The sequence below is a fragment of the Tenrec ecaudatus genome, chromosome 5 (genome assembly GCF_050624435.1).
Source record: "Tenrec ecaudatus isolate mTenEca1 chromosome 5, mTenEca1.hap1, whole genome shotgun sequence".
NCBI lineage: Eukaryota > Metazoa > Chordata > Mammalia > Afrosoricida > Tenrecidae > Tenrec > Tenrec ecaudatus.
The window spans coordinates 183,354,931-183,369,223 of record NC_134534.1 but is presented as its reverse complement, the minus strand read 5'-3'; the positions used below and the strand labels follow the sequence as shown (position 1 = coordinate 183,369,223).

General features: G+C 54.6%; 1 protein-coding gene across 14 annotated transcripts in view; it reads left to right on the top strand.

Moving 5' to 3' along the window:
• Positions 1 to 14,293, top strand: part of ATP2B2 (ATPase plasma membrane Ca2+ transporting 2) — a 114,865-nt gene that overhangs the window by 21,795 nt on the left and 78,777 nt on the right. For 12 of the 14 annotated variants that reach the window (XM_075550480.1, XM_075550478.1, XM_075550476.1 and 9 more), the window contains exon 2: positions 8,948 to 9,145. The exons of the other annotated variants lie outside the window; for them this stretch is intronic. In XM_075550480.1, coding sequence (XP_075406595.1) covers positions 8,948 to 9,145 — 198 coding nt within the window. The remainder of the gene's footprint in view (positions 1 to 8,947; positions 9,146 to 14,293) is intronic. 14 annotated transcript variants of the gene reach the window in all.

Genomic DNA, 14,293 nt, shown 5'->3' with positions numbered 1-14,293 from the left:
CGGGCTCGCGTCTTTACTGAGGGAGATTGACGGCCAGAGCTGGGTGGCACTGGGCAGACTGGAACCACCAAGCTTGAAGGTAGTGGTGAAGCACAAACCATTAGCAGCACCCCAGGACCATGGCATTCTGTTGTATGATCCGGGTGGCCTTGGAGGGGCACGTTTCCTACCCCTGGGGGAATCTGTGTCCTGCCAGCCACTCATTCCACGCCTGTTCACTGAGCACTAGCTGCTTGCTGGGCTCCAGCGAGAGGACAGTCACAACCAGGTGCTTTGTGACAGCTTTCCTCTGGATGCAGAGGATACCAGCTGGCCTAGTTCACCATGGCAAGGTCCACAGCTCCCTTCCCCTCAGACCATCCAAGAGGGGGTGCCTAGGCCTCCCTCTTGTTAGAATGTGGCAGCCTCCCATCGGCCCTGCTCTCTGCTCCCAAGTGGACAGCCGGTTTCTCAGCAGAACCACTGTTCCTGCGCAGAAGATAGACTCAACCTCAGCAGGAATGTCCCCAGGCCTCCAGAAGCCAGATCCCAGACACGCATCCTTTGGGTTAGCCAGGCATCTGGGACAGTTTGCTGGATTAAGCTAGCCCTCCTACACAAGAGGCCTCTAGATCATGCTCTACGGGAGACAGAACAGGCTCCTGGACTTCAGTGGGGTTTGCCACAAAAGTTTAACAATCCACAGATTCTACGGAAACACCTTTTCTACTTGGAGACGTGTCCCTGGCCCACTGTGGCTCTCAGTTCAGGGTGGGCTCTGGCAGACCCCACCCCTGTGTGGGACCCCAGGGCTTGGCTTCCACCATCCAAACCCTGCCCTGGCACTGTGGGCACCAGAGGTGCTGAGCCTTCTCTGTGCCTTTACGAAAATACTGGGGAGCTGTAGCAAACAGTTAAGTTACAGAATAAGTCGTCAGCAAACAGTTGAGCATCAAATTGAAAGACACAGGCTAAGCTGGCTACTTTGTGGTGGGGCGGGGCCTGGCTCACCCAGGGTGGCTGGAGTCAGTCCAGGCTGTCTTAGGCTCCAGGAGTTTATCCCAACAGTCCGTGGCCTTTGACCTTAGTACAGGTCAGACACCACACCTTGGAAGCTGCAAGGATCTGCTTCACCAATCAACCTCCCTTGAGTATTTTGAAGTCCGGTGCAATGGGAGTGACTGGTGTGTCTGACCCTCAGCGCTTGCGGGCTGTGGACCAGTGCTTCCCTTACAGCCCCACCAGTCACCCGGGGTGGGGTGGCCTCCTTGTCCTGCACACATCCCCTTTGACAGGCGGATAGACTCACCAGGTCTGCAGTGCAAACCAAGGGGGGCTGCTAGGGCAACTGCTAAGCTCCCAACTACCAGCTGAAGGGTTGGCCGCCCACAGGGAGAGAGACGTGGTGATCTACTGGGTAGAGATTCCAGCCAAGAGGACTGTAGGGGACATCCTGCTCTGTTACCATGAGTCTGAACTGACAGCAGCCAACAGCAACAACACCGGAACCAGTTGGAAGTTCAACCCACCCTGCCATGCCCTGAAGAGCCTAAAGTCATGTTCAAATAATCTTACCTTTTAGTAAAATTAAATAGCTTGAATGTCCATTGCGGGGGTGACGAGAGAGAGAGAGACATATGCTACAAATGCTGATCAGTTCCCAAGGGCGGGCCCCGGCCCCGGCCAGGGCACATGAATGCCCCGGGGCAAAAAAGAAGAAGGATCTTGGGACCCAAAGCCCTGGGATCTAGCCCCGGCTGGGCCCTAAGGGGCTTGATGGCGAGTGTTTACTGTGTGCAGTGTACACCACTGGAGCCTTGCAAGCAAGGGTTTGGCAGAAAGAGCACCCTTTCCCCGGTATGGAGAGGTCCCACTGACTGCTGGGTGTAAGGACACCCCAGTGGGGGGCTTTGGAAGCCTTCTGGGGCACCTTGATGGTGGTCTGCGCTGATGTGCGGTTGGTGGAGGGGAATGGTGGACATGCAACCAGGATTTTGTGTTTTTGCTTTGTGGGGGTGGGGGGTGATGTGTAGAGATGGTGTTCTGAGTTGCGTTGCTGCAGCAGGGTGCAATGAAGGGGGTCGTGCACTAAGCATCTCCTGGGTGACTGGTGTGTCACACTCGTTGCCTGATTTTCAGCCTCCCGGCCTGGTTCCAAGCCGGCCCCACAGCCCTGGTACTCAGGGGCGAAGCAGCACACTCAGACCACGAGTCGTGGCACTAAGATTCTAACCCAGGGATGTATGCCCGCTCTGCCTAAATGTTCTGTGCAAACAAGCCCGTGTCTTCCCCGGGAACACGCCGATTCCCCTCTCACATGGAACTGGAGTGATCCCCATGAAACACGAGTGCATCTCCCTTGTTAACACGTAAAGATCCCTCAAAGCTCAGGCTACCAGTGACCACTGGGCAGCCCACCGTGCTCTCTCGCCCTCTCAGAGATGACCCCGCCGTGTGCTTGGAGCGTACCCTTACAGCCCTGTGCTACCTGGTTCTGTGAACCCGTGGGAAATACGTAGAACCTGTCTTTCAGAGTTTCGTTTTTTCACGTACGTGGAATCCAGCCATCCGTCTTGTTCTGCATCTTGCTCCTTGCGCTCAGCCATTTGTCGTGGGGAGCCTTCTCAGCTCAGACCTATCAATGGAGCCCGTTTGTCTCCTCAACTGACGCACAGGTTCCTGTGTGCAGCACAACCCACTGGCCTGTTAGCCCCCTCACTTTCCAAAGCCAGAAATGCCTCTCTATAAACGCCGTCGCCTTTGAAGGCCTGGTGGGGTTCGCTCCTTCCAAAATGAAGACTTTTCTTTGCGCTGACGAAGGAACCCGTACCATAGTGACAACACAGAGATTTAGCAACACAGCCTGGTGACCAAGTTCCTCGTCTTCCTTCGGGTGTTTGGCACCCTAGGAGCTAACTCTTGCCTGTTGCCGAGTCTCTGTTGGTGTCAGAGCCTCTCTCAAGGGCAACAAGGAGAACGGTGGATTGATCCACTCCGATTCCAGCACTGGGAATGGAAGCAAGCCGGCAACTGGGCACACCCGTGGTAAGGGTGCAGCTATGACATCTCAGAGACGTGGGTGCAGACCCCCAGCTTGAGCTGTGTGGCCCCTGTGTGGCAAGTCACTTTACATCTCTGTGCCTGTTTATCCACCCACAACGTGGTGGGATTTATAATCCCGGTGTCACAAAACGACCAGGAGAAGTCATCTCCAGCCAAACCTGTAGAGTGCTGATCTCAGAAGGGCAGACCCCGTAGGTTCAGCGTCCGCCTGTCTGAGGTGCCTGCTTAGTGGAGGAGGCGGCCACTGCTGGGGTAGCACTGAGCTGGCGGGGAGGAGCGGGTGCTGTGGGCTGTCTGCCAGGCATCCCCCAGCATGCATTTCCTTTCGTCGACACCCTGCCCACACACCTGTGTTTTCTTCCTGCTCCCGATTTTCAGATGAGTAAATTGAGACTCAGAGAGGGGACAGCATCTGCCCATGGCTTTAGCCAGCCAGTCAGTCCATGGCAGGAGCTCGGCACTCTGAGCCTCCGAGGCCACGGAGAGCCCCCCTCCCGAGAAATCAAGAAGCATCTCTTAGGATGCCCCACCACCACTTCCCAAACCATCGGCATCGGCCATGATGAGGAAACGCCCTTGACCCTGGCCACCTATACAGGCCCAGGCCACAGGGACGCCCCTGGCATGGCTGTTTCCCACAGAGGGCTTGTCGGGCCTGGGTATATTACATGCGTCTGCTATGTACATCTGCACAGGTGGTTCTGGGTGGCTTCAGCACCCACATGCCCATCGCCAATCCCCAGAGAAGCAGAGGGTAGAGGTTTTGAAAGCACCTACTATGTGCCGGCATATGTAACACACACACACATGGTCCTTAGTGTCAGAGCAGCTCCTATAGGCAATGGCAGCAAGGGCGAGTCTCCCGTCCTTTGTCCCCCAAGGCCCGATCCTGTCACAGAGAGATGCCGAGTAGGTGCGGTGCAGAGTGGTCAGCAGAGTGGTCCCAGGGAGACCAGAGGAAGGGTAGCTTGTTCTCTGGGCAAAGCAGGGAGGGCTTCCCAGAAGAGGAGGTCAGCGTTCAGCTGGGTCTACAGACCAGCTCAAGGAACCTCAAGAAACAAGGGCTAGGCTCTCGGCGTGTGAGCCACGAGACCAGGCACAGAGTGGGCTCATGTGCTCAGAGGGAGGGTGGAGGAGCCCAGTGGCGCCTTCACAAGCCCAAGAGTCGAGTCCACCATGGTTCGGAAGGCACAGGAGCCTTGGGTTTGGTTTTAAGGAGATTAAGACAAGTGCCTTACTAGAGAACTTGTCTGCAGCCATCCGCAGATCCCGAAGATGGGTTCAGCAACGTTGAGAACCCCTGCATGCATGAGCAGGAACCCCCGTGGCAATGCTCTGCTGCTGACCCTCCTGGTTGTCAGGCCTGCCCCGGTGTCCAGGGCTGCTGTAAGCACACTGGGTATGCTGCTTCTTGGCGAGTCACCGTAACCCTGGGAGGCAGGTGCCCTCTGATTCCCACATTCCACAAAAGAAAAGCAACACCCCGACAGAGAAAGTTATCTGCCAGGGTGCCGAGCTGGGCTCCACCTGGGACCAGGCTCTGAGTAAGGTCATTCACCCCATTTCAGAGCTTCATGTGAGCCCCTGTGCATTCTCAAAATTTCCTGGAAGTATGGCTTTGTCAGCCACCCACTCTGTCCTGTCTGTCCACGGAGCACACAGACTCGCCCACGAAGCCCTGCTACCTGCACCCACAGCTGCACATGGACACAGTCACACCCATATCCCTGCACACAGCTGCACACAGATCCTCAGTCACACCCACCTCTCTCGGTCCATGCCTGCACACAGATACACAGTCATGCCACGGCTGCACACACACAGTCATACCCACATCCCTGCACCTATGCCTGCATATGGAGAGTCACACCCACATCACTGTGCCTACAGCTGCACACGGACAGTCACACCCATATCCCTGCACACAGCTGCACACAGATCCTCAGTCATACCCACCTCTCTGTGTCCATGCCTGCACATGGACACACAGTCACACCCATATCCCTGCACACAGCTGCACAAATACACAATCACAACCACCTCCACGCACCCACAGCTGCACACAAATACGCAGTCACAACCACCTCCATGCACCCACGGCTGCACACAGACACACAGTCACATGCACATCCATGCACCCACCTCCCTGCACACAGCCTGCATACCCCTGCTCACACATCACAAGCCGCACGCCTGGCTCTGCAGTGTCCTGTGGTCTTTGGCCAGCTTCAACCACAGAACAAGACCATGAGGCCCCCCTCAGTTTGCTCAGGACACACTCGGAATTTGTTTCACTTAAATGTCCTAATTGCCCCAGAGTTTCAGGATCAGCAGTCTGAGTCAGGGGTCTAGCTCTTATATGTACTGGTAGATTTCCTGCCCCACAACCCCAAAAAGTATGTGTTTGACTGTGTCTGCATGGTCTGTGGGTAGCTGAGATGAGTTCTCTCAGTCCCCTTAGGCCAGTGGCTCTCGACCTTCCTGATGCAGCGACCCTTTCACATAGTTCCTCATGTGGTGGTGACCCCCCCACAACCATAAAATTACTTTCGTTGCTACTTCATAACTGTCATTTTGCTACTCTTATGAATCAGGCAACCCCTGTGAAAGGGTGGTTCAACCCCCAAAGGGGCCGAGACCCACAGGTTAAGAACAGCTACCTTAGGGAGGCACCAATAGAGAGGACCAATAGAAACAGGGGGTTCTGAAAGCACCCACTGGGCTCCTTAAATCCAAGGCAGAGAGGTCAGCTATGAAAGTGTCAATGACTGCTTTGGGGGTGGGGGACCCAAAGGGGACATGGTTATAGATCTCCTCAGGGAACACAGGACAACCAGGAGTGTTTACTAGGAAGCAGCCTTAGGAACGTGGAAAACTGCACAGTACATTTGCACTTACTCTCCGATGTATTTAGCCCTGGGATATTTTCATGGAGAGTCTGCATCTACCTTTAGGTGTCTGGTTTTACTGAACAGCAGAGCCCTGGTGGTGTGATAGTTAAGCATTAGACTGCAATCTGCATGGTTGGCAGTTCAAAACCACCAACTGCTCCAAGAGAGACAGACTGGGCTTTCTACTCCAGGAAACAGTTACAGACTCAGGAACCCATGGGGGACACTATACGTCAGCACTGGCTCGTTGCAGCCAGTTTGGTTTGGTTTGGTTGGTGTGGGTTTTTCTTAGAGGATTCAAGCTGTCACCCAGCCCACTGCCATTGGGTCCATTCCAGTCATAGGAACCCCATGTCACGTTTCCAAGACCATTTCCAAATCTATAGGGGAATAGACAGCCTCATCTTTCTCCCTCAAAGTGGCGGGTGGGTGTGAACTGCCAGCCTCTCAATTAGCAGCCCAACGTCAGCCCAGGGCTCTTTGCATTTCCCCATAGAGCTGAGAAGCCCCCTTTAGAAGGGCTAAGGCGCTTCTTCACTTTGCTCTACTGCCATTCTCCTCCCCCCTCAGTGTTCCCCACTCCCCTCCCATCTGAGTGCTCCCCCTACCTACCTCTCATTCACAAAGCCTGCCTACAACTGTCCACGTTCGCAGCCTCTCTGCCCCCAGGATCAGCACCTTCGTGAGCTTCCCTCCTCCCCTGACCCGAGTCCAGTGCAGGGAAAAGCGTGAAGCTTACTCACCCTGTAGGGTCTACACTGCTGTGCGCCCCTCCCGGGGTGTGGCAAGGAACTAGAGCTGTTCATTAAGGAAGCACAGCCCCAGGGGAGGGACTTCAGACATTGGCTCACAGTACAACTGGACAGAGCGTGGGCACCCACGCCCTCCCAGAGTTTCTGGAGTGCACTGTGCCATATGGATGTCCCCATGACCATTCTGGCATGGCCATGGCCAGGGTGTAAGGCCAGGTTCACAGGACAGTTATGCAAGATCATGAGACCAGCCAGAAGGGGAGGGGGGCATAGGGAGGCGCGCAGCCCGGCCGCAGAGGCCAGACCTGGTGTGGCCGCTGCCAAGTCTCCTAGTTGCTGCCGTCACAGAAATACCACAAGAAGCTGACTTGGAAAACCAGAAGCTGATTCTCTCCAAGTTCAGGAGACTAGATGCTGCAGCTCAGGGCATGGCTTTAGGGGGAGGGTGTGGCTTTAGGGGGAGGGCCTGCCTTGTCCAGTAGCTGCCAGCGTCGCTCTGGACTCCTGGTCTCCTGCTGCGTCTGCCGCCATTGTTCTCCCCTTCTCTCTGCCCCCCTCTGTGTCTGCGTGGCTCTTTATACAGCAGTGAGTCTCAGCCTGGCTGGGCCTCAGCAGTCGGAGCCTCGGTGCCCTCCTATGTACTTGGGGACAGTGATCATAGCTCACCCACGGGCTGGTTGTGGCATCACCTGAGACCGTTGGGATCCACCCTACACTGGTCTGACCTCAACTGACGATAGTGCCTTCTGCTGTGTTCAACCGCGCTGTGGGGAGTGATTACATCCTATTAGATTACATCCACAGGCGCAGGGGTTGGCATTCCGACACACATACTGGAGGGCTGCCATTCAGTCTCACAACTCAGTGTCAAGAAGACCCAAATCCCCACAACTGCACCAACAGGTACCGTCCTGAGCAGAGGAGAAAACGTCGAGGTGGTCAGGGATTCCACAACCGATGCTCATGGAAGCAGCAGTCAAGAGATCAATCAGCTCACAGCGTTGGGCAAATCTGCTGCACAAGACCTCTTTAAAGGGTTGAAATCGAGGAGGTGACTCTGGGGACAAAGGCGTACCTTACCCACACCCAGAGTATTTTCAGTTGCCTCATACACCGATGAAAGTCAAACACTAGACAAGGAAGACTGAAGAAAGTTGATGCATTTGAATTGTGTGCTGAGATTGATATTGAAAGTATCATGGACTGCCCCCCCTCAAATAAATCTGTCTCGGGAGAAGTACAACCAGCACGCTCCTTAGAGGCAAGGATGGTGTGGCAGTGACCTGCATATACTCTCTCCCAGCTCACTGGGCCTCGCTCCCCTTGCCCATAAGCCCCGGGGACCACCACTAGCCGAGATGACCGCTGCCACAGTTCCAAGCTCTGTCCCAACAGGTCTGGATGCCACAGTGCTGAGCAAAGCGGGTGTCCAGTGAGCACCTGTTGGGGGCGTGTGTGATCTCCTCTGACGTGCGCAGCCACCTTATCATTGGGGAGCAATCACCGTCCCCTTACAGAAGAGGAAACTGAGGCTCAGAGACCTAAGGACATCAAACTGGGATTTGGACCCCGATGTGCTAGCCTGAGCTCTTGCCTTGCTGACCGAGGAGGGGGATCGGAGACCCAAAGCTGAAGCAGAGGTGTGCGGTGCGGTGGGGGTATCCATGATCTGCGGCTTGCAACACAAAAGGCGTCCCTCTCTGTCCTGGAGGCCGGAGGTCTGAGGTCACAGCGTCAGTCGGGCCACGCCCTCTTGAGTCCTCGGCAGAACCCACTCCTGGCCTCGTCCAGCTTCGGGTGGCTCCAGGCATCTTCGGCTGGCGGCTACTATGCTCTCCTCCCTGCCACGCTCTTCACGTGGCCTCTCCTCTTCTCTGGGTGTCTCTTGTCATTTGCCATTAGGTTTTATGCCCACCAGGATGAGTCCATTTCTAGGTCCCTAACTTAATCATGTCGCCAAGACTCATCTTCCAAATAAGGTCACGCTCCCTGGCTCTGAAATCTACGGCACAGATATATGGGGACCACCATTCAGGCCACTATCTGCCCCCCGGATTTCCGAGCACCCTGCTCTGTATCCACAGCCAGCAGAGACCTCTGGGCTAGGTCTTTCGGCTGGCCAGAGCCTGCGACCTTCCCGCCTCGGTCTCCATCACCCCACCACCCTCCCTTCCCCATGCCAGGGGTGCTTCCTGGGGAGCATGCTGCATTTGTCCCTCCCCCCACTCACCCCTCACTGACCTCTCTGCCCTCTGCCCACAGGATTGCCCGGCACAGCTGCAGACCTGGAAAAGCGGAAGCAAATTTTTGGGCAGAACTTTATACCTCCAAAGAAGCCAAAAACGTTCCTGCAGCTTGTGTGGGAAGCCTTGCAAGACGTGACCCTGATCATCCTGGAAATCGCAGCCATCATCTCCCTGGGGCTCTCCTTCTACCACCCGCCCGGGGAGAGCAACGAAGGTCAGCCCCCCGGGGCGGGGCACTGGGGCGGGGGACGGAGGGCACCCGCCCTGTCAGGTGTAGAAACTCCGGAAGGGCCAGGCCCAGCGAAGTGCATCCAGTGAGCACCCGTGGAGCCCAGACTGTGAGCCAGGCCTGGGCAGGGATTGTGCTGTCCCCTTACAAGTCCATCAGATCAGAGCCATGGTCACCCCCCACCACATCTCCTCACTATGTTTTCAAGAGGAGGACACTGAGGCACAGAGAAGGGTCTTGCTGGTCCTGGCCACCCCGCTAAAAGAAATTGGGCCGCGGCGAGTCCCTTCCCTGAGAGAGTCCAGTTCTCTGGGCCTGCAGGATGCTATTGCACCAGGGGACAGTGACCCCGGACAGCTGCCATCACCAAGCGCCGCACATTGAGTGACTTTAGGTGACAGAAAGGTATTGTTCCCAATGCACGGTGTCCTCAGCAGGGCTGTGGTATCTCCAATGGCACTAGCTGAAGGTCCTCTCTTGTGTCCCCAGCTTCTGATGACCCAGTACCCCTTAGCTTCTAGCTTTGACTGACTGCACTCCTTCACGAGGCCGGCTTCCCGCTGCCTCCATCTTGTTCTTTTGTAAGATGGCACTTGGATTAGATTAAGACACCCCCCTCCCCCTCCCTCGACGCTGGTCTCCAATGAACCTAACTGACAAATTTCCAAAGGCCTCATTTCCAAACAAGGTCACAGTAGCAGGCACCAGGGGTTAGGCCTTGAATGTATCTTCAAGGGGTACACAAGGCAGCCCAACTCTTGGGACGCAGCCCCGTCATCGCTTGACCAGGAGCTGCAAACACACTCTGCTCACTGAGGGATCCTGGTGCCCCTGCCCGAGGGCCCTCTTCCACAGCCTCAGGCGACTTCCTCTTGGGGGCCCTGCATGGTGGAAGGAACTCATGGTGCCGTTGGCGTGCTTCTGCCCGGGTCTTCTTGTTCTGTCGTTGCACATTTGCTTACCAGTTGGCTGCTCTTGAGAAGCGAGAAAGCTAAAGCATTAAGTTAAAGCATTCAGCCATGAACTGAATGGCGGCAGCCGCGATTCCCTGCCTCTCGACTTAGCTTCCAGGATCTAAAACAAGAATCCTGACAACAGGTCTGGATGACAGAACACATATTTATTATTGGTTTTTTAAAAGTGGGCCACTCAAAACAAACCAGCTAGCACAGGTGCGAAGAAAACAAGCAATTCTCCGTCTATTCAGATAACCCAGAATGGGAGAATTTCTGATTATATAGCGTCATGGAGGTGACTATAAATCCATCTTCTTCCAAACTATCCAGGTAGATATAGATAAGCAATTATAGAAAAAAATTAACATTTTTGAGAATTTGGTTTTACCCAGGTCTTCTAGGACGGCTTGTCCAACTAATCCGGACTCCTTCCTGTTTTCGTACAGCCCCCTGAGCTGAGGGAAGATTTCGCATTTTTTTTTTTAAAAAAGAGAAGGAGGAGGAGGTCTTATAGCACGTGAATATCATGTGAAATTCGAATCACATCACCTGGAGATCAAGTTGTATTGGAATGCTCCAAGTCTGTGGACCAAGGCCGTGGGGACGCGGCAAGACACAGACCGCTCGGAGGGGGGCTCCCAGGGCCAGAGGCCCACGTGGGGCCACCCCTGGAAGCAGACACGGAGTCCCGGCACACAGGAAGTCGCGGGGGACAGACGAGGCACCTGCTTTGCTTGATCTCTTATAGAAAAGGCCACCCCCGCAAGGAGGGGTCATCATCAGGCCCCCACCCCCACCCGTCCCTCACCAGCACACGGTCCTTGTTGGATTAGTCTGTCTGTGCAGTGACCAGTGTCAGATAAACACTTCTCTTTGTGGTTCATTACGATGCAACATTTCCTAATGAATGTGCTGGGCAAATAAACAGCCCCACTGTATGCGCCGCTTCAGGCGATCAGACGGGACATTAGAGCCGTGACGGTACAGGTTTCCGTTTCTCCAGACAAGGAGGTGGCCCCAGGTTCCGCCAACATCACCCTCTCACCCTACGAAGCCATGGTAGCCCGAGAAACCAGACAAGCAGACATGTGAGGCTGATTCCCTCAACGGTGTGCACAGTAATAACACTGAGTCCACGGTGGTTTTCTGCATGGCTCCTTGCCAAAGAGAGTTATTGAAGGCCACAAGAAAGCCACATCCCATTGGAAGTCAGACCCACGGAAAGAAACAGGAGCAAAGGAGCCAGCGATAAGGGCCATGGGCGACTGAGTCTCATGCGGCTTTAGCTTCCTGTGGGACCATAGGTGATGCAGTGGTCAGCTGCAGATGGCAGGGCTGATGGGCAGTTCTGTAAGAAGAACTTTAGATGGCAGAGATGGAAGTCACATGGGGGACTCATTTTCAAGATCAAGTTTGTGGAGGCCAACCGACACAGCACCCCTGTGGCCAACCCCGGACTTCCTTTAGAAGGAAGGCCTTTCTAGAGAGGCAGGGATATGGGTTAAAATCCAGACTCAGCAGTTCACCAGCGAGCTCTCTGCAGCGTCAGCATCCTCATATGTAACATGAGGACAGCCATGGCCACCCCATGTTGTCATCAACATACACTGAAATGCCATGTACAGTGAGCGTGGTGCAGGTGGGGCCCGTGAGAGGTGTGCCGCCAGCCAAGGTGGCAGCGTGTGGCCCACCCAGAAAAGGCAGGCAGGTCTGGGTACTACGGACAGCAGTGAGCAGTCTGAAAAGGGAACCGTACGTAGGACAGGACACCATCTCATTGCCAAAGAGCATCGAAAAGCATCAGGCCCCTAGGGATGCCTTAACCCAGGAAAGTGCAAGGCTTGTGCACTGGCAACAACAGGACACCAAATGCAAGGAGACGGAGGAACACGTACGGCCTTCCATGTGTGGATGACGTAGTAGGATTCCGGTGTCAATACAACCCCCTAAGCAACCGATCCGTTTAATATAAGCCGCCATCAAAATTCCAACGACCTTCTGCACAGGGTTGGGGAAAGGAGGGGCTGCTGACGCCACTGCCCTGTGGGGGGACCTTGTTCACGTCAGCTCATGCTGTCTAGGGTGTGCTATGGTTCAACTCCCAGCCTTGCTCTCAGGACCCAGCCCTCTTCTCCCCTAAATCATTAGAGGTGGACAGGGTGGGGCCTGGCCAGTGTCCCCTGGTGAGAGGGCCTACATGGTGGCAGGAGGCTCCGCCCACCTCAGTCATACATCCAGCTTCATCGCTTCCTGGAGTATGGTCCCGGGCAACCTCTTCTCCTCCTGCGGACAGCGGGCAGTGGTGCTGTGACCCTCGAAGAGCGCAGGCCTGGGAGGGTCCATGCAGCCTGAGACTCCATCACCAGCCTCGTTTCAGGCTTGCAGGGCCCTGGCTCAGAGAGCTTTGGGCACTTGTCCAAGGCCACAGAGCAGGCTCAAGCTGGGTCCTGGCACACCCAGTCCTCTCTGCCCTGAGCGCCCCCCTGGTTCTCTGCAGAGTAGCAGGTACCCCATGGGTGCTCAGAAAGTGAGTCGAGTGTGACCATTCTGACTAGTCTAACCCCTACTCTCTGGAAGGCCCCCATGCCAGGCCAGCCCCTCTGCCAGGTGTTTAACCCCAATGACCCAGGAAGAGCTGGGGCTACCATTTTCCTGGTGAGCAAGCAGACCACGGCCCAGAGCGGTCACACTGACAGTGACCCAGCCAGGTCCAAGGGGAGCCCCTGGGGATGGTGAGAGACCCCAGAAGAGACCAGAGCTGAACCAGCACACTCCCCTCAACCTCTCCTTCCTCTTCTCCCAGTGCACCAGGAGTGTTGGGACTGGTTCCCAGAACAAGGGTTTTGCAGGTAAAAAATGGTGGCTGTGGGTAAGCTCTCAGAGGGCACAGGGGACTCTCAGTGCCCCTTTTCCTGATAACACTGCCTTGGCTACAAGCACCCGGATGCAGAAAGCCCAGCTGCATTGATCTCTGGATAAATTATTGGACTTTATGCCTGCATTCTTAACTCCCAGTGCTATTTCAAGGCAAGGAAGATGTGTCCACACTCGCAGGGACCTGCCCACGTCTTCTGCCCTTCCTGTGGCCCATGAACCCTCTCACTCATAGCCTTCCTGCTTTGAGATCCTTCCTGCCTCAGGGCCTTTGCACCTGTGGTTCCCATCTCCCAGAATGCTCTTCTGCTCTGCCCCACTTTACCTCATTTCTCTTGAGTCATTCGTCAGGTCTTGGCTCAAAGGTTGTGTTCTCAAAGATGTTCCCCTGACCCTAGTTTGTTTGTTTGAAGCTTTTTGTCTTGAAATAATTATAGATTTACAGGGAGTTACAAAATAGTAAAAGAAGTCTCATGTGCCCCTAGCCCAATTTCCCCTGTTAATGTTCATTTCCCCTGTTAACATTAACGCCTTACATCACTGTAGTGCACCACCAAAACTGGGCTGTCATCAGCTTTACGTGTGTGTGTGTGTGTGTGTGTGTGTGTGTGTGTGTGTGTGGGCAATTGTTTCTCACTCGTAGACTCAAACAATTACCACCAAAATTAAGATGTTTGATGACCAGCGCTCCTTTCTGATACCTCTTTCCCCCTCTCTGTGTTTCCATCACTGCTTCCTTTTTAACCGTCTGTGTGTCGATGCTGAGTAAATGCTACCCATTTGATCTTAACCTCATTTGGTCTAACTATGTCAGTAATTTTGTTAATTGAAGGGCGGAGAGATAAATGGCTCTGCAAGCCTCGCCTTTCTTGTCTCTTGCTCTTTGATCATCAGACCAGTGTGTGGCTGCCTTGCTTGTTCAGGGCCTCGATATGCAAACTACACTACCTGTGGGACATCCAACCCATGGACTGTGTCACTGTAATTTGAGGTTCCTTAAGGGAATTCGCTGCAGTGTAATCCTGAGTGTGGCTCAGGGTTACTGCTTCTGACAGTTAACATTTACCCTGAGCCACACTCACGATTACCGCCAGAGAGGTTAAGTGGTTTGTGATTCTAGCACAGAATGAGCTCAGTTCCAAAGTGGAAGGGTAACTAAGGGCCCTAGTCTTAGCGGGGGCTGGGGACTCCCACCAGTCTCTATCCGAACTCTTCTATGATTTGAGGTTCAGTTTCCCATTTCTCATCCACTCTATCTAAGACCTTGCTAACGGAATCTTTTACAGAGCAATTGGTACTGTTG